Source organism: Cucurbita moschata, unplaced genomic scaffold (genome assembly GCF_002738365.1).
Source record: "Cucurbita moschata cultivar Rifu unplaced genomic scaffold, Cmos_1.0 Cmo_Scf00021, whole genome shotgun sequence".
Taxonomy (NCBI): domain Eukaryota; kingdom Viridiplantae; phylum Streptophyta; class Magnoliopsida; order Cucurbitales; family Cucurbitaceae; genus Cucurbita; species Cucurbita moschata.
Window position 1 is genome coordinate 4,185,930 of NW_019268537.1, and position 19,644 is coordinate 4,205,573.

The following is a 19,644-nucleotide window of genomic DNA, read 5'->3' on the forward strand; positions in this document are numbered from 1 at the left end:
TTTTTTTATAATTTAAGAAATTTTTTAAATAAAATATTGACAATTCCGAATATTTTTTTAACTTTGTTTTAGTACAATGGATATATTCAAGATTTTTTTTGAAAGGGTAACGATATTATTGGAACTTTTGAAAGTTTTTTAAACCAATAGCAAAATTTAAGAATATTTTTATTAATTTAGCTTATAAAATATTAGAAAGAGAGAAAAAAATATATACGAATATAGATAATGTCAAAATATAAATTATCGATAATTGCATTTAATTTAATTTAAAGATCTAATCTTTTAATAAATAAGTAGGTCTTGGTGAGTTTATGTTTATATATATATATTTTGGTGACACGAGTAAACGATAATAAATCAACTGAAGCACATCTAAATGAGAGCGATTTGAGGAAGTTATTATATGTACGGATAGATGCACATTATTTTTCGATGGCATAATCATAAGAACTCTAAAATTAAACGTTATTTGTAAATAACTCATGTTTCCGTAGAAATAGTTTTCACTCATAGAAATGAGAAGTGAGTAGAGCGATCGTGTAGTTGGAGATGCAAGAGAATGCGGGTTATCAAGTATTGGACATAGGGGTTACATTTTTGGTCCCTTAGTTTTTATTGAACTACTCGGTCTATTAAGATTGTATATTTATGGTTACATTTTGAGTTTAGCTTTTATTTGGTTCATATATTTTAAAATATATTACCATTACCATTAGATTTCGAGTTTGGTCTTTCAAGATATCCTTAGATATTCAATAATGCTCGTGTTTAAATTTATTAACATTAAAAAAATGCTAAATTAATAAAAATATCTTTAAAAGTTTTAGAAATAATTATAGTTTGTTTTTAGATATACCCTTCAAATTTTGTTTTTAAAGTTCAAAACTTTTCTAAACACTTAAAAGAATTTATAATTCTTTTTTAAAGTTAAAAAATATCATTACTGTTTGTGTATAGACAGGACCGTTAGTACCATATTTTAAAAATATCAAATAATTTCAAAAGGAATATAAAAACTAGAGAAATGATTCACGAGGTTTAGACGGTGGGTATTCAATTCATATATTGAGAATAATATTTTTTTTGTACTATATTTTAAAGGTTAAGGATATTAATGCTACTCTTAAAATTTTATGAGTATTAAAATTTTAAAATTTTATTGATGGGCTGTTTTGAGACTCGGATGAAAATCAAAGATATTTTTTAAACAAAATATCAATATAATAACAATATTTTTATTTTTATTTTTTGTTAAAGTTTTAGAGTATTATTGAAACTTGTGATAATTTAATCGTACAAAACAAAATACAAAATTTATGGATAACAATTACGATTATTTTAACTTTTACCTTGTTCCTACTTGAACCCATTGTATTTGAGCGGTTTCACTCTAATAATGCCTCACACCCAAGATTTAGACCAAGATTTTTTACGTCTTCGATTTCCCGCATTTCTCGTGACATGATCAAATTATCTACTTATTTTGAAAGTGCTTCGAAAACTATTCCCATGAACTACGTATAGGATACATCTAACTCAAATGCTCCCTAAGCAGGTCACATAGCATAGAATTACTCAAAATTAAAGAATATTGCTCCACAATAAGCACTTTTAACTTCAAAGTTTTTACGATTGAGCCACTAAAAAGAAAAGTGCATCGAATTGATATAGGTAACAACTCTATATTCTTTTTAAATCTTTTTTAACAACTATATCCTTACGATCAACATCTATCCCGTGTAGTTCATATGAGAGTTTTCCACTAGAGTTATGGATACAAATCGACACAACAACATATCTATAAAAATAGAAATATGGCATCACGTCCACAAAATCATAATCTACTTGGTTAATGCATCAACTTTGATCCATTATCCATATTTTTCACATAAAAATTCAAGCATTTCTGTACATAAAAGTAACATATTTCTATACATTTCGCTTGCATCCCTGTGGGTAGCAGCTTAATGTTAAGATCAGAGCAGCAACAAGTTTGAATGAACTAGAGAGTGAGGTAGAAGAGTACTCCAAAACAGCAAAGGAAAGTAAGTGGGGGTGGACTGTGTGGAGGCAGAGGAGACCACAGCGCATACTTCCAATTATACCTCAGCTGCTTTGTTTTGTACTGAATTATGCACATTATGGATACACAGCCATCCCTCGGAATCTCTGCCTTCCATTTCAACCCATCACTCACCCATCATTAACCCCACAAAAACAAAAAATAAAGGAAGAAAAGAACTCAGCCTGCTTTATTATCACCATGTAATGTAACAATGCGTGTAGTTAGCCTCTTAAGTTCTTATGTACAGTAACTAACTAATACACATACCTTCCTCTTGGCTTCTCCCCCATCAAAATTATCTTCTAAATCCCTTCCTTCCACCAATCAAGCAGGAGCTAAAGATTCCGGCACCCAGCTTATGAATCATAGCTTCACAAATCATGTCTGTCTTGTCTTGATGAGTTAAGAGATAGAATCCCCGGCCGCCTGTCCCTATCATTGTGGATGGGCGTATCCAGGGATTTGCAAAATAGTACAAAACTGTACCTGCCATCCTTTGTTGTTGTCTTGTGTCCCTATCTTCCTCAACCTGATGATATCACAACGAAAACATCATCAAGAGACCATTTTCGCTGCTCGGATTTCTGTGGTGGATTGATTATGGCGTTCTCCGAAGTTCCAGTCCTGTAGCCTATCACTATTTCTCGTCTCTGTCGCCCCCTAATCATTATGTCGTAAAAACAGAGCTCTTCCTTGTCAACTAAATAAAATTCCGCCGGTCGAATACACATTTCATTGCCCTGCAATCACACAGACATCTTCATTCATAATCACCAAAAAAGAAAAGAAAAGAATCTATCTTTGAAATCTAGTAAGCCATCAGAATATTTCACTGAAGTTCCAGGATGCTCATTAAATTAGATAAAACAAATACCTCTTCTGCAAATAGTTCCTCAAGGACACGATTAATCTGCTGGTCTTCCGCCACCATAGCAAGTGCCATACTTACCAATTCATTGGACAACACATAATCACTGATTCTAGAAACTGATACCAGATTTCTGGTCCTTGAATCCAGGATTTCACTAATTATTATTGATCTGTCTGAGGCTTGCTGCATTTCTCGAATCCACGAGTGGTGAGAAAACCCAGCAAGCCGCAAGGATGTTGAAGTTAGCTTTACATCTTTGTTCGGAAGCCTCTTCGACTGCAATATGACAAGGTTGGCAGCCTTTTACCTTATGTATCCCAGGAATTCCAACATATAGTTCCAATTCAACTTAACAGAAACCAACTCATATACCAATACTATTTATTTTGGTATTTCATTGTGTGCTTCAGGAAAAAAGTTTTGGAACGGTGATAATACGTACCTGTATGTCTCGAATAAGGAGAAGAGTGGCAAGAGAACGTGAATCCGAATGCACAACAGAGTCCTCCAAGGATTCATCTGCGAGAATTAGTATCTGTTTCATATAGTGTTAGAATCATTCGTTAAAGTTGAAGAATCTTCTAGCTTTGAAGTGGTCGTAATTAGATCAGAGATTTCAAGATAAACTGTGAATGAAAATGGTAACAGAACTTACAGAATCAAATGTTTCAAGTGGAAGTGATTCTAAATGTCTTCTAATGACAGCATTTCCCTGGCGATGGACAAGTTTGATATTTACTAGACTAGAAATATCAAGTCCACCATCAATAAGCTTTTTCTCTCTCTCTGTTTCAGGAACTTCATTAAACATCCACAGCTCTGAACCAGGAGCGAGGATTGCCTCTAGAACCTGAGATGGGATAAACATATTTGATACGGTAAGACTTCAGTAAGTAATTATTCTATCATAGGCTCACAGTTGAACACACCTATTCTTCAGGATACCAAATCAGAGATGGAAGTTTATAAGCAATATACCATAATCATATCATCTATATCACGGCGCCAACCACAAAACAATATCTTTTCGGGATATTTTGGAGGGTCGATAATCTTTTGGAAGAATGGCCTGCGCACCTGAGGAGTAAGGGCCAAAAAATTTGAGCGTGAAATCTAAGATGACAATCGTGCTGCAAATTATTCAACTAGTTAAGATGGAGACATCAATTTATATTTATTTTAGGTTCAAGCTGATTCTAGTGTGCTCAGTAACAAGTTCACATATCAAGTTAAAAGATTTATTTGTCTGAGCTGAGTATAGCTTGGCAATTAAGACATTTTACTTCTTCTAAGAGGTTGTAGGTTTGAATTGCTACCCCACCCATACATGATATAATATTCTAAAATAAAAAAAGTCATCACTCGAAGTAAGCAATTACCGGACAAGGACCTTTTCAACTATGAGAATAAAAATATGGACTTCCAAAGACCACCAAATGTTTAAATTACAAGAAGTAGAGATTGCATATTTCCAACTTGCAATGAGATTAATTCAGCCATTTCTTGTTGAATAATTACGTATGACAATTAATATCATAATTCCATTTTAAGCACCTCTTGTTTACCTAGAGTAAGAAGCAATGAACTAGTAATTTTTGGGAGTCGAGATAAAGAGAGGTGGTGGTACTACTCTCCAAAAGGAGATTAGTAGCCATCCACGGTAATGCTTCTACGAATTCTGGAGGATGAATACCATAAACGGGAAAGTAGAACAATAAATATAAGTTCTATGATTATCTAGGAGGCATATTATCTTATTGACGGTAAAAAAAGGGGCTGTAAAGCTTTAATGACTTGAAGTTAGAATAACCTCAGGAATTGGCCCCGGAGCATAGGTGTCATCATCCTCAGCTATAACAAGGACTTCATCCCCCTCCTTTAAAATGTAGTTATCATCTGGATTTAAGATTATCTCTCCACCCTCTGCGGCAACCTTAACTCCACAAGGAATAGCATCAGGAAATGAAATCAGTACATCTCCAAACCGTTGTCCATCTAATTGAGGCCATCTTTGGATGTAGAATTCTGAATTCTCAAACCCCAAGATATCTTCCCATATCTAGCCAAGTAAAGAAAAAGAGAATATAAGCACATCTATTAATTTAAGGCAAATAGAAGTTGAAAGGGTGTGAATCAACAACAAAATAATTACATATGAGCAGGGAGCAAGAGAGTGAAATAATAAAACGTAGGAATATAAGTGAGTTTGGCTACTAGGGGTTAATTTGTATTATTATTTGGAGTTTATTAGGGGAGTAGTGGTTATGAATATAAGTGAGTTTGAGGTTGGAGAGAGGTAGGAAAATATTAGGTGAGGTAAGAGAGAGAGAGAGAGAGAGAGAGAGAGAGAGTCGTCCCAGAAGGCTATGATCCTTTGTATTTCCTTTTGTCAACAGTAAAAAAACAAGCCATAATTTCCTCATGTTCCACTTTAATTTGTAAGGATGATCTAATTAGGGGCGGGGTGGGGTGGGGTGTTTGAGGATGCAGATCAGCAGACAACTCAGATAAAAAATGAACTTGAAACACGAGGCTATGACACTTAGACAAGGTCAATGTCATATAACCTGTAAATTTTAACGATATTCCTAATGGTGGATGGCTAAATAAGACACCAAAGATAATATTCTAAAAAGTGTATCTTAACCTGTGCAAGTCCCGGTTGCAGAGCACATTGTATCATTAAGCGTCCAATAACATCATGAGCAACAACCGTTTCAATAACTCCACCTCCAACAAGCTTTACCAGAGGTTCATTGTCGAGGTCGCTCATCTCAACAACTACATGGCCCCTCAAACCTTCCTTCACTCCAGTGAGGCTGAGCACAACCCTCAAAGCACGCGCATCACTCTGGAAAGAGGGGTACCGATGATTTATCTACTGATTTACAAAAGATAAAACAAGCTTCATAGAACATTAATAATATAAAACCTGATCTGCATTCTCATCCGTTGCCAAAACAATGATAGCACGTGCCTTAGACACAGAGACCTGTGAAGTTATAATGAATACCATATCAATTCCTCTTAAGGTTTATAAGAGAAATCTGAAGCTTATAAGCAGAGCTGAATTTACCTTCTTCAAGTCGGCAAGTATAAGAGGACTGCCACTCCTACAAATGACAGAGGTCCCCATGAAATCAAATTCTAGCTTTGCTATATCCATCTCCATTTCCTCTTTGTCTCTTTCAGCAAGAACAACAACTACCCCTCCACCAACGCTCTTATTTGCAATTGCTAATTGCTTCAAAAGTGAACCCTAAAACAAGATAACCAATCCATGATTTCTCGATATTCTATGAGTAAGTGTACATTCGTTATCACACCAATACGTCTTAAATAAATCAAAATCTATGTGAAGATCTGACACTCCAAATGAGAATAAAAATAAATTGCTTGTATCTAATTGTTAGAAAAAACATGTACGGAATAGAGAACAAAAAACAAAATGAAAAAAATCTTAAATCAATGTCTACTAGTGACACAGCTACTGACTTCTTGATACACAAGTAGCTTACCAATTTATCACTCCATCCAAGAATGAGAATGTGGTTTCTTTCAATGACTTCACTCTTTCCTTTCCGCAGTGAGTCAACTTTCTCTGAAATAGCGTCAGAAACAAGCCCAAGCATCATTGCAAAAATCAGCATACCCCCTGCGCTTATAGACACAGAAACAATTCTGGGCCCAATGCCAACCCTGTCAGCATGATTTCCCGAGTCGGCCACAAATGTCCATGAAAGCCAGAGAGCTTCAGCAAAGCTACCATCACTAACAGCATATAATGCCAATCCTCCAAATCCTATAAGAAATACAGTGGCAAAAAGAAGTGCAAGCAGCTTTGCATAAGGATAGATGGAGAAACACACATCGACCACATATGCAATTCTCTTCTTCAAAGGAACCACGTCTTTGCTATTTTGAGTTCTTTCTGAAAAGTTCTTAATCCGGGGAAGGTAATGAAGATACTTGTACAATATGAACGGCATAACAAGTGTGCACACTACAGTATACAGAGCTACAGATCGACTGTCAGCATTAAAAAAATTAAATATCGAATTGTTATCTCCTGGTACTGACATTACCCAGGTTGCACTAATAACGTTTTCATCACTACAGAGTTGATGAAGGCGAGATTTCTCTCCCTGCAAGAATGTATAATGAATTAAAAAAACTGGATACATATACTGAAACGGAAAATAAAACATTAATCGAGTCTGAAATATACCTCAAGTTTCGTAACTTTCTTTTGCAGATAAACTGCATAGAATCCCATGAACATACAAGCGATAATGAGCTGCAAAAAGGTATTCGTTCATGATATCAATCATTTTGAAACTAAGCCGCTGAAGCTCCATGAAAATCAAAATCAATCATTTCAGAGAAACAAAAGGTAAATTTTCACAGGTATTATAGCTCTGATACCTATTTCAAGAAAGAGAACTGATTTATTTGCTTCCATATCAAATATACATGAAAACAACAATAATAATAACTTCTGAATAAGATCTGATGCAATACAATAATGAGATTCACTATTACAAGATACGCATAAAGAGAATTATAGCCATTAACTTATAAGGTAGCCGTAAACTTAAAGTGGGATTACTGTCTTTCCATTCTGATATCTTTCTTGCTTGAGGATGTCTACTTTAATGAGCACAATTTCTCCCCTTTCTAAAACAATTTTGTTAGAGAATCTGAAATAGCTACTTTTCTGCAGTTTTCAAGTGCCACAGCACTGTTGTATGGTTTTTTACCTTAAGTTGACACTCTGCTTGATCTATGAAGAAGGTATACACATCCAAGGAAGTTTTGTTATTGGACTAAAAAGTTACATACCTATTACTTCAAAGTGAAAATATATACTCACATATTCATCTGTACACACTTACACATAAATACTAAAATAAATACAGATAACAGCCATAATCGCAAGAAATGCATGCATTCTACTCATTTCCAAAGCCAAATGGCACCCTTTATTTCCAATTTCTGATATATATATATATTGAACAGTGGGTGGTGGAAGAACAGTTCTTGGAATTCTGTCATCCTGCTTTCTGCAATCGAATTATTAATAAGCAGTAATGGCGCGGAGATTTTTCTTTGCCTAGGTCAGTTAATCTTTAAATTTGTAACGATTACTTGTTAAATGATGCAAAACTTATTTGGAATGATGAATTAAGGAGGAAACCGCCAGTATCTTCGCTCTATTTTGTAATTGTGAATTGCGAACGAAATTGTTTGACTTGTGGTGGCAATGATGATACGAGTTTTTTTTTTGGGAAGCGTGAAAATGAAGATTTAGACATGCAATTCGGTTTGCTCCGGTTTCGAGAAAGCTGAATCGAGGTAAAAGCAAGCTAAAAGGAGAGAAAATCAAAACACAAGAAGAAAATAGATTGACTGACCAAGTAGTGCATTAAGGAATGCGTAGGTTTCAAAAATCTCCTCATACTGGATTGAGAAGCCGAATCAGGTCTGCCAATCAGCTTGACCGGCTTCTCTTGCTTCTTTGATTCTTGCACCTTCGACGGAGATGCTTTTGGGGGCGACTGTTCCGCCACCGCACCCTGCACCCGATTCGAACCAAGGCGACGATTGAAGGAGGAGGCGGTGGACAGGTCCTGGTTGGCGTGCTTGGTGGCCTTGAACGTGAGTCTGGGCTTGGAAGCATAGGGACCAAGGCAGGAAGGGAAAATATAATCCCTATTGAAGAACTGAGCGCCGTCAGTGACAGGGGCAGAATCATTGTCGATGGAGAGGCGAAGATCAGTAGGTTGACGGAAAGAAGAAGCAGAGAGCGGAGCAGTTGAAACACGGCGGACGGCGGGGAAGAGTGGGCCGGGGAAGTGAGGCGTCTGGGAAGCATCGACGGCGATGGTCTTCGATCGCTTCAGAAGCGGTGGCGAGTCGGGTTTGATAGGGCTCGCATTCGGACGCACTGTAACAGTGGAATCATCATTGTCGCCTGCCATTAACACAGAGTGAGAGAAAAATGGAGATTTGATTTGGGGGCAAAAGCAGCGGAATCTGGGTGTCCCGGCTTCCCTCCGCTTAAGGAATTTTGGTGGGTGGTCGGGTCAATCAGGGCCGTCCAGGATGACCCACATCTGACGTGTAAAGGCATCATCAGATCTGGTTGAGGGCTTCACCTGCCATCTTCAACTTCCGTCAACTCCTCGATTTTCACTGGAAGAGTGAAATAAGATTTGCTGTGGACGGCGGCTCAAAGTAATTGAATTCTATGTGCGTTGGCCGTTACTGACCGGAGTTCTGAAGCTGCGGAGTAAGAGAACCGCCGGCGGCGGTGAGAGGGAAAAAAAGGTACGCCGTATGATTCAATCTCTCTCTCTCACTCTCTGCCTTTTCGTTAGTTCGTTTTTTTTCTGTTGTGTTTCAGATTTTGCTGATTTCTTTCTATGATTCTGATACTTTTCCCGAGAGATTCCGTTATGGATCTTGCACTGTTTCATCTACCGATACTAATCTTCTACTTTTTAAAATTTTTAGTTTAGTTTACCGGGATTCTGCTCTAAAGAGAATAGGTTGTGACCTTTACGTTGAGGCAAGTAAAGCGACGACTCTCAAGAGGCGCCCATCCGACTACGCAGGGATTCCGAAGGGAATTTGGACATGCGGTTTTGAGGTCAAGGACGTTCACATGAAATATGAAAGCTTGCCAAATTTGGTGTCAATCGGACTCCGAACGGATGCTCTACGACACCGTATATCCGCTTGCCAGAATCATGTCTACTCCCACCAATTTGGAAATGCCTCGAAATGTACTCTATAGGGGAGACATGATGTCATCTCTCAACCACCTTTGGGCCCGGTAGCCTAAGTGAGATACCTTGTGGCACATATGTGTATCATAGCGAGGGCGAACATTTCCGAGACCAGTGTCTTGAGCGACTTTCTTTAAAATAGGGTTTTCAAGGACAATACCAGGTGGCACGAGTGTGCCGGTATTGCGCCATTACCCATATGTCGGAGGTTGGATTATACACTCGTACGAAATCCAAAAATGACATGACATGGGCATGAGATGGCCAAGGCCTCAATAGAACCAGAATGGATGAATGTTTGAGATGTCTCGATGTTATGAACGACACGTGAGTCCATTCTCGATGGCATATGACCAAGTGAGATGCGATGGCCAACGACACTCCATATCTTGGGATGACATCAAGACATATGACCCATGCTGATTGGGGACTAAAATAATGTTGGATGCAACGTTGCATTGAGACCTTAACTCCAAATAGAGTCAAGATTGAGCTAAATGACTTGGCTTAATATAGAGACAAGTCAGCTGTTTCACAGACGATTGATTATAATAATAGCGTACGATTTTGTTCAAGTATCGCATCAATATAGTTATGCAGTGCTAGGCTAAAATTGTGGCATTGAGATTAATGATGCTTGAGCTGCCAGAAATATTAATTGACATTTATTGCTTATTCTTTCCTTTATGGTTATTTTACGCCCCTCTGTTTTGCTTTATTATAGTAACATGAATAAGGTTCCATCTGTTTTTTGTTCAGGAAGTCCTGGCAGCGTGGATTCATCATCAAATGATGATGATGATTCACTAAACAATGACCTAGACGTTGAGGACGAAACAGGAGACGTGGTGAAGATGGAGAAGGAAAGGTCGAGGTCGAGGGAGGATCATAGTAGACCGTCGAAATCAACCATGGAGAAATTAGCTGACTCAAGCTTACAGACTGACTGTTGCTATGTTTGATGGCAGGAGGTAGAAGAAAAACAGAGTAAGAAACTAATGGCATGGGACTGATGTCCCACGTTGGTTGGCAGTAGATAGACGCGTTTTAAAGCCTTGAAGGGATGCCCGAAAGGGAAAGCCTAAAGAGGACAATATCTACTAGCGGTGGATCTGGACTGTTACAAACGGTATCAGAGCCAGACACCGGACGATGTGTCTGCCTTCTCGCCCTTCCCCGAAGGGGGTAGACACAAGGCAGTGTGCCAGTAAGGACATTGGGTCCCGAAGAGGAGTGGATTTGATGGTAGTCCCACATCGATTGGAGGAAGGAAAGAGTGCTAGCGAGGACGCTGGGCCCCGAAGGACACCCCATTGGTTGGGGAGGAGAACAAAACACCATTTATAAGAGAAACCTTCTCCTAGCAGTCGCGTTTTAAAGTTTTGGAGGGAAGCCCGAAAGGGAAAACCTAAAGAGGACAATTCTGCTAGCGGTGGATCTGGGCCGTCGTTACAAGTTGAGCATTAAAATTGAGTGATCATAAAAAGGAGAAGACATCCGTACAGAATGGGATGGGGATTGGGTTCAGCTCAACCATAGATTTTCTAATGTCAACAATAAGGAGAGTTGCATCGGCAATCAATATAAATAAATAACATTGGAAGTGAAAAGAAAGGAACCTCCGGTTTCATTCAGTGGGCGCCGGCGGTGGCGGCGGTAGATCATATTTGACATGTCCTAGGTAGAGTCCACAGGCAGGAGCCATCGGACTTGCTGAACTCACATTCTTCGCTTCCAAGATTCTTTCCACTGCAGCAAACAACACAGAAGACCATACTACTGTTAGCTAGCTACCTTCAAACGGCCATGTTCTATTGTATATGTTGCAGTCCAACCACCTACCATCTCCTACGGTTAGATCTCCGGTTCCGACCGCTTTAAGAACGCCAACCATCAGTCTCACCTAAGAAATATTTGAGTCCAGAATAACTAATCAATCAATCTCGTAAAACCCTTTTCCTCAGAACAAGAAAAGAAACAGTCTCTTAGTGTTGGTTATGTTTATTACCTGATGATAGAGAAACGAGCGTGCCCGTGCTGTCACAACGAAACAACGATGCCTTCTCCTGATCCCAAATCCAACCTCATAACTTTCAGAATGTAGCACTCCATTCTCACCTTCTTCTTTGCCCTGCCTTTGCTTTCGCTCCATTGACGATGGAAAATAAGGCGTCGAAACCACCTCACAAACGTCTAGTTCATCAAGAGTTCTCATTGGGGAGTTTGCCTGCACTGCACATCGAAACTAATTTACATTACACCGTACACAGTTTCGTCCCCCGACCACGCCCTGGCTTTGTTACAAACAAAATGTATAATAAGCTGGGAACATAAATAGTTTTAGTATTAAGTGACCTGACAACCAGCAGCCCTGAAGGAGCTGAAGTCATGATGCCCAACAAGCACTTTACATGCCTCCTGAATTCATACATTCCAATAATGTTGTATCAGTTCCTGAATGTAATTCGAAATCGACTTGATCTCCAGCATTGCACTGTTAATTGTTCATACCTGCATGGCTCCAATATTCAGTATCTCGGGCACGTGCCATACTCGATCCTTGTCAAAGCTTGACAAAGTTTCTGGCCCAGAAACTAACCGATAAAAGTATCTGAAAATGTTTCATGAGATACAAAAAATTGTGTTATGTACGTATGGACAATTAATTCTACTGTCTAACAGGCAACGATGGTATCAACTGGATGGACAATACTCACGTACGCTCTTGAGCTTTATATCTCGCATGATAATCATTAGGAACACTTCGAACATCAACTACCGTAACATCGCCGTCATTTTTCTGGAATCAAAACAGACAGATACCTTTCATCATTTTCTTTGTCTCATACAATAGAAAGCAAAGGTTCAAGCTGGAAAAAGGAAGATTCTTCTTAGGTGCTCGCTGTGAGAATCCACATCGGTTGGAGAGGGAAGCGAAACTGTAACGACCCAGGCCCACTGCTAGTAGATATTGTCCTCTTTGGGCTTTCCCTTTTGGCCTTCCCCTCAAGGCTTTAAAACACGTCTGCTAGAAGAAGGTTTCCACACCCTTATAAAGGGTGTTTTGTTCTCCTCACCAACCAATGTGGGACATTGCAATCCACCCCCCTTCAGGGCCTAGCATCCTCGCTGACACTCTTTCCTTCATCCAATTGATGTGGGACCCCAGCATCCTTACTGCACATTGCCTCGTGTCTACCCCCTTCTGGGAACAGCCTCCTCGCTGGTATATAGTCCGGTGTCTAGCTCTAATACCATTTGTAACGACTCGATTTATCTTATAAGTAGTGGTCATGGCCGTTACCAAAAATAATTTGATTTATATAAAAATTAATGAAAAGTATGCAAAAACGATCATTTATTAAAATCATGTGCGGGGTACCTTCAACTTCAAAAGGTTAAAAACATGCCGCATAAAAATGTTTAAACATAAAGAGGTTTTAAAATGTGTCTGCTAAAGAGAGGATTCCACACCCTTATAAAGAATGTTTCTGTAACGACCCGACTTATCTTATAAGTAGCGGTCAAGGCCGTTACAAAAAATAATTTGATTTATTTAAAAATTAATGAAAACTATGCAAAAACGATCATTTATTAAAATAAGGTGTGGGTACCCTTACAAGGTTAGAAACATGCCGCCTAAAAATTAAAATCAAAAGGTAATCTGGTGTGACCATCTGGTTCCGTAACTAGGCGTTCACACACATAATTTAAATTAATAAACAAAAGTGCGAAAACGTCTATCCATCAAAATAAAATTCCAATAAACATAAACTCCTTGAGTCGCCCCATGACTGACTTGGGCATCCCACTCGTCACCTGTGACACAGCTTCGCCTGAAAACCATTTTAAAAATAGGAAATACTCACTAAGGAACTCCCCTATTGGGTCAAATACATAAATCGTCACAAGACGATCAACCAAAATCGAGGGACCCTAGTGGTTAATCACCCGAAACACGCAGCGGGTGATTATTGCCACAAGAAAATCAACGCCCACCTTTACTCCTTAAAATGATTATCCCTGGTAGGTTACCCGAAACACAGAGCGTGTAACCCTTACCTTAATAGTCATTTTCTACCATCATCACCGAAAGTGACTATTAGTGGCTAGTTACCCGAAACACACAACGTGTAACTATTATCACAAGTCCCTTAACCATCACCACCAATAAACACAATATGCATGCAATAGGTCCCAAAACGTAAAACCCCGAAACACACAACATGTAACCATTACCACGAGGAAATCAACATCCTTCCTTATTTCCTTAATATGACTATCCACGGCTGGTTACCCGAAACACACAGCGTGTAATCCTTACCTTGATAGTTATTTTCTACCATCATCACCGAAAGTGATTATTAGTGGCTAGTTACTCGAAACACACGGCGTGTAACTATTATTACAAGTCCCTTAACCATCACCACCAATAAACACAATATGCATGCAATAGGTCCCAAAATGTAAAATGTTGGATTTCATGAACACACGTATATTGTGTCATACTACTCACATCGAATCCAATCATCAAATACAACTACACACATTCAACAATTTATACCGTGTGTTTAACAGTCATCAATGACCCAATATTTATCGCCCACCAACCAATTACACAACCCACAGCGCACAACCATATGACAAATTTGCTTGACCCTTTTTTAAAAACAAAACATTTAGTTTCAACAAAAGGGTCCCTTACCTAGAGAGCTCATTTACTAATCGTTCCTACAGCTATTGGTTCGCTTCGACTTAAATCGAGCCTGCTGTCCACGTAGAGATTGGTTCCAATCCTATCTAAATTTGCCTATTTTCCCATACAAAATCAAGAAATACAAAATAATAATTATAAAAATACAATCAATAAGTCCTAGGGTTCAGCCATTTTAGCCAAACCCTTAGCGAGCCGCCAACCTCATTAGTTTTTGCACGAAGCTAGAGGCAAGTCAGCCACAACAAACCCTAAGCCGCCCGCCGCCCTTCCTTCGTTCTTTGTCATCTTCTTCCTTAAGCCGCTGCCACCCAAAGTCCACGTCGTCCCGTCGCTGACTATTTCCCACATCACCTCGTGCCCCTTCGCACATCAAAAAACCACCATCCAGCAACCACATCACCGCTACGAGTGAACTCCGTCGCCAAAATCGACATTAAGAGGATTAAACGCAGCAAAGATATAACATTGTTTCCTCTAGGGATAGATAGGATTGGAACCAACCTCGACGTGGACAGCAGGCTCGATCTAAGTCGGAGCGACTATAGGAACGATGAGGAAAGGAGCACTCCAGGTAAGGAACCCTCCTGTTGAAACTAAATGTTTTGTTTTTTAAAAAGGGTCGAATGGATTTGCCCCATGGTTGTGTGCTATGTAATCTGTTGGTTGTGTGTTGTGTGTTCTGTTGGTTGTGTATTGTGTGTTGTGTGTTGGCGATAAATATTGGGTAATTGATGACTGTATAAATGGTTGAATGTGTAGTTGTATTTGATGATTGGGTGGGCAATAAATATTGGATAATTGATGACTATTAAACACTATATAAACTGTTGTATGTGGGTAGGTATTTGATGATTAGGTTCGATGTGAGTTGTATGATGCAATATACGTGGGTTCATGAAATCCAACGTTTTACGTTTTGGGACCTATTGCATGCATATTGTGTTAGTTGGTGGCAATGGTTAAGGAATTGTGGTAATAGTTAGACACTGTGTGTTTCGGGTAACTAGCAGCTAATATTCACCATCGATGATGATTGTAGAAAATGACCATCAAAGTAAGGGTTACATGCTGTGTGTTTCGGGTAACCAGACGTGGATAGTCATTTTAAGGAAGTAAGGAAGGATGTTGATTTCCTTGTGTTAATGGTTACACGCTATGTGTTTCGAGTAACCAACCGTGGATAGTCATTTTAAGAAAATAAGGAAGAATGTTGATTTTCTTGTGGTAATGGTTACACGCTATGCGTTTCGAGTAACCAGCCAAGGTTAATCATTTTAAGGAAAAGGTGGGCGTTGATTTTCTTGTGGCAATAATCACCCGCTGCATGTTTCGGGTGATTAACCAAAATCGAGGGACCCTAGTGGTTAATCACCTTGTGACGATTTATGTATTTGACCTCAATAGGGGAGTTCCTTACTGAGTATTCCTGTTTTTAAAATGGTTTATACTCACCCTGTTTTTAAAATGGTTTTCAGGCAAAGTTGTGGCACAGAGTTTTATGTATTTGACCCCAATAGGGAGTTCCTTACTGAGTACTCACCCTATTTTAAAAATGGTTTTCAGGCGAAGTTGTGGCACGGAGTTAGTCATGGGATGCCAAGTCAGTCATGGGGCGACTCAGAGTTTCATTAACCAGGCGAAGTTGTGGCACGGAGTTAGTCATGGGATGCCAAAGTCAGTCATGGGGCGACCAAAGTCAGTCATGGGGCGACCAAAGTCAGTCATGGGGCGACTCAAGGAGTTTATGTTTATTGGAATTTTATTTGGATGGATAGACGTTTTCGCACTTTTATTAATTTAAATTATATTTGTGGACGCCTAGTTTATGGGAACTAGACGGTCACACCAAATTCCCTTTTGATTTTAATTTCCTACGTTGTTTGACCATTTTTAGTTCGCATGTTTTTAACCTTTTAAAGGTTGTTAGGCCACATGTTTTTAACCTTTTAAAGGTTGTTAGGCCACATGTTTTCGCATGTTTTTAACCTTTTAAAGGTTGTTAGGCCACATGTTTTTAACCTAGGAGTACCCACACCTTATTTTAATAAATGATCATTTTGGCATAGTTTTCATTAATTTTTAAATAAATAAAATTATTTTTTGTAACGGCCCGAACCGCTACTTATAAGATAAGTCGGGTCGTTACAGAAACATTCTTTATAAGGGTGTAGAAACCTCTCCTTAGCAGACACGTTTTAAAACCTCGAGGGGAAGTGTGGAAAGAAAAGCCCAAAGAGAACAATATCTGTTAGCGGTGGGCTTAGACCGTTTCAAATGGTATCAGAGCCAAACAATGAGCGATGTGCCAGTGAAGAGGCTGAGCCCTGAAGGGGGGTTGGGCACCAGGCGGTGTGCCAGCAAGAATGCTGGGCCCCGAAGGGGGTGGATTGTGAGATCCCACATAAGTTGGATAGGGGAACAAAACATCCTTGGTGTGGGAACCTCTCCCTAGCAGACACATTTTAAAACTTTGGGAGGAAGCACGAAACGGAAATTCCAAAGAGAACAATATCTGCTAGCGGTGGGGGGCTTGAGCCGTTACACTCGCTTATCTATCGCCTATGAACAATAGTCAATAGTACTGGTAAAAGGGAAGATAAATTTTATAGTTTGAAAATGGAAATTTTAACACGACTATAACTTAGCATCGTTGAGTTAAAAATGAAGCACAAGATCGAAACAACGAAAATCGAGAGAAGCAAAAGTAGCTCAAAAAAGGGATTGGCTAGCAGAGAACCGAACCTGTAAGAAATGATTCACGGCCCTACGAACGACACTCGGTTCATGAGGTGGTAACTGCATCATAGTTAGGAAAAAGAAGTTAGCATCTCTGTAGCAAAGTTGAGCACCATTACTTCAAACTCATGTTTTCAAGGATAAGAAAGTTTTATCTCAACAACAAAGTCCACGAGTGAACAAAAGTTTTCAGGGGAAATTACTCATCTAGTTAGCATATAGTATGTGTACATATGAAAAGGGGAGAGAGATGCTTATATTCTATACAAAGGGACAAACCACTTCTCCAGGCTTTCTTTTGCTTATGCGCTCAACATCAACATGACAAACATTTGATAAGGCATGTACTCCAGCATCCTTCATTGAAAAAAGAAGGAAAGTCACAACGTGAATGGGATAACTTAATCTACTTATGGTAGCAAGACATGTAATGTGACGCATGGGAATACGATTATCAAAGCAATCAATCAAGTCAATAGAGCAGCTCAATAACGGATCCCTTTCTACCAAGCACAACTCAGAACAGGTGAATATGGAGCAAGATGAACTGCAGTCTGCAGCAAACAAGCCAGAAAAACAACTTATCCTAAAATGCTCCAGTAACAGCTCATGCTCACCACTAACAGATATTGTCTGCTTTGGCCCATTATGTATGCCATCAATTTCACGATTTTAAAATGCGTTTGTTAGGAGAGGTTCCCACGCCCTTATAAGGAATGCTTCATTCCCCTCTCCAAACGATGTGAGATCTCACAATCCACCCCCTTGGGGGCTAGGGTCTTTGCTAGCACACCGCTCGGTGCCTGGCTCTAACAAATACTATCCACTTTGGCCCGTTATGTATCATCGTCAGCCTTCCGATTTTAAAATATGTCTGTTAGGGTGACGTTTTCACACCCTTATAAGGAAAACTTCGTTCCCATCTCCAACCGATGTGGGATCTCACAATCCACCCCGCTTGGGGGCCAGTGCCCTCGCTGGCACACCGCTCAGTGTCTGGCTCTGATACCATTTGTAACAACCCAAGCCCAACACTAACAGATATTGTCCGCTTTGGCCCGTTATGTATCGTCGTCAGCCTCACTATTTTAAAACGCGTCTGTCAGGGAGAGGTTTCTACACCCTTATAAGGAATGCTTCATTCTCCTCTTCAACCAATGTGGGATCTCACAATCCACCCCCTTGGGGGCCAGTGCCCTCGCTAGCACACCGCTCGGTGTCTGGCTCTGATACCATTTGTAACAGCCCAAGCTCATCGCTAACAGATATTGTCCGCTTTGGCCCGTTATCTATCGCCATCAGCCTCACAGTTTTAAAACGCGTCTGTCAGGGAGAGGTTTCTACACCCTTATAATGAATGTTTCGTTCTCCTCTCCAACCGATATGGGATCTCACAGTTCCAATGGTTTTGTTTTAAAATCCGACTTAGAACAATAGAGGCAAGTCCATGCATCTCAAATGAACATAAGCCCTACAATCAAACTACCAATTCAGTTCCATATCCTACTCTGCGCAAATCAAAGCTAGTGGGAGAAGAACTACCGGAGGACAGAAGATTCAGCAAGATAAAAGTCATGGAAGCTACCCTACAAGTACACTGAACATTCTAATAACAGCAATAAAACTGGTTTTTATATGACAAAAAGGAACAAATATCCAGAATAAGAAAAACTTACAGTTCTGCTAGAACAAAACACTGAAACTGATTGACCGATAAACTTCCGGAACGCTTCCTGAGAAGTAGAAGTAATCATTTATAGAGTAATGCAAGAGACCAATTGTTCAACCCGTTTCTTAATGATACAAAGAAATCATGTTCCATTTCAAAGAGTTTCATCGGTTAAGAACGATACGCAGAGTAATGAAAGATGGCAAAGGCGGTGTACCTCAAGCACGCCGACCACCGTACGACAGTTGGGCTGCTGCTGAGAACCAGAAAAACGAGTTCCAATATATTCGACTGCGACAAGGTAGCGTTGGATTCCAGGATTACGGTTCATGGATTCCGCTTCCTCCTTATCGCCAAGGAGATCTTCGTTCGTAGTCTTTCCAATTTTCAATGGCCTTTGCGGTGATGAATCGGAACTGAACTCTAGCCTATGCTTCTGGTTCTCCGTCATTGATTTCCGCCACTCCCGCCAAGATTATGAGAATCGAACACTGATTCCAAAGCTTTAAACAATGTAGCAAGTGTTCTCGCGGAAGTTTAAAGGTTGAACTCCGCCATAAGTTGAACAAGTTACCAAGGTAGACGATGGAGGTTTGCTTCGCTAGGTCGTATTCGCCGTTTTAATTTTCCACCTGTCGAATGACAGTTCGACATGTCGTCTCAATGCTCACGTGCTTCTCAGTTGTAAACACGTGAGCTTGGGCTTCAAATGGGCTCATATTTTATAAGCCCAATACCATTTAAAAGAAGCCCTAGCCCAATTATGTTGCGAGAAAACCCTAATTTCTTCCC

The 19,644-nt window shown here is 39.5% G+C and overlaps 2 protein-coding genes across 3 annotated transcripts; both read right to left on the reverse strand.

Moving 5' to 3' along the window:
- Positions 1-1,802: 1,802 nt before the first annotated feature.
- LOC111458279 (ion channel DMI1) lies at positions 1,803-9,410 on the reverse strand. 2 transcript variants are annotated; one of them, XM_023100819.1, is made up of 12 exons: positions 8,354-9,403; positions 7,168-7,236; positions 6,458-7,084; positions 6,016-6,198; positions 5,872-5,931; positions 5,587-5,790; positions 4,750-4,998; positions 3,918-4,016; positions 3,595-3,789; positions 3,382-3,474; positions 2,943-3,215; positions 1,803-2,808 (listed from the first exon to the last, which is right to left on the reverse strand). In XM_023100819.1, the coding sequence occupies exons 1-12, from the start codon at positions 8,918-8,920 to the stop codon at positions 2,593-2,595; spliced, it is 2,835 nt and encodes a 944-aa protein (XP_022956587.1). In that variant the 5' UTR covers positions 8,921-9,403; the 3' UTR covers positions 1,803-2,592. The 2 variants fall into 2 exon arrangements, with proteins under 2 accessions (XP_022956587.1, XP_022956588.1); XM_023100820.1 differs by lacking the exon at positions 1,803-2,808 and having other exon boundaries at positions 3,104-3,215; positions 3,382-3,458; positions 8,354-9,410.
- Positions 9,411-11,179: 1,769 nt separating this feature from the next.
- On the reverse strand, positions 11,180-19,461 carry LOC111458281 (tRNA pseudouridine synthase A). Its single transcript, XM_023100822.1, has 10 exons — positions 19,070-19,461; positions 18,860-18,916; positions 17,463-17,540; positions 17,190-17,243; positions 12,448-12,530; positions 12,242-12,341; positions 12,086-12,148; positions 11,739-11,957; positions 11,573-11,633; positions 11,180-11,479 (listed from the first exon to the last, which is right to left on the reverse strand). Exons 1-10 carry the CDS (start codon positions 19,301-19,303, stop codon positions 11,358-11,360), a joined length of 1,071 nt encoding a protein of 356 aa, XP_022956590.1. The 5' UTR covers positions 19,304-19,461; the 3' UTR covers positions 11,180-11,357.
- Between the last annotated feature and the right edge of the window lie 183 nt (positions 19,462-19,644).

Excerpts from the sequence above, each read along its gene's own strand:
- LOC111458279 (XM_023100819.1), bottom strand. The coding sequence starts at position 8,920 with ATGGCAGGCGACAATGATGATTCCACTGTTACAGTGCGTCCGAATGCG. Across the intron at positions 7,237-8,353 it reads ATTCCTTAATGCACTACTTG|CTCATTATCGCTTGTATGTT; the intron begins GTCAGTCAATCT and ends ACCTTTTTGCAG. Across the intron at positions 5,932-6,015 it reads TACTTGCCGACTTGAAGAAG|GTCTCTGTGTCTAAGGCACG; the intron begins GTAAATTCAGCT and ends ATAACTTCACAG.
- LOC111458281 (XM_023100822.1), bottom strand. The coding sequence starts at position 19,303 with ATGACGGAGAACCAGAAGCATAGGCTAGAGTTCAGTTCCGATTCATCA. Across the intron at positions 18,917-19,069 it reads CGGTGGTCGGCGTGCTTGAG|GAAGCGTTCCGGAAGTTTAT; the intron begins GTACACCGCCTT and ends TCTACTTCTCAG. Across the intron at positions 17,541-18,859 it reads TGTTTTGTTCTAGCAGAACT|GATGCTGGAGTACATGCCTT; the intron begins GTAAGTTTTTCT and ends TTTTCAATGAAG.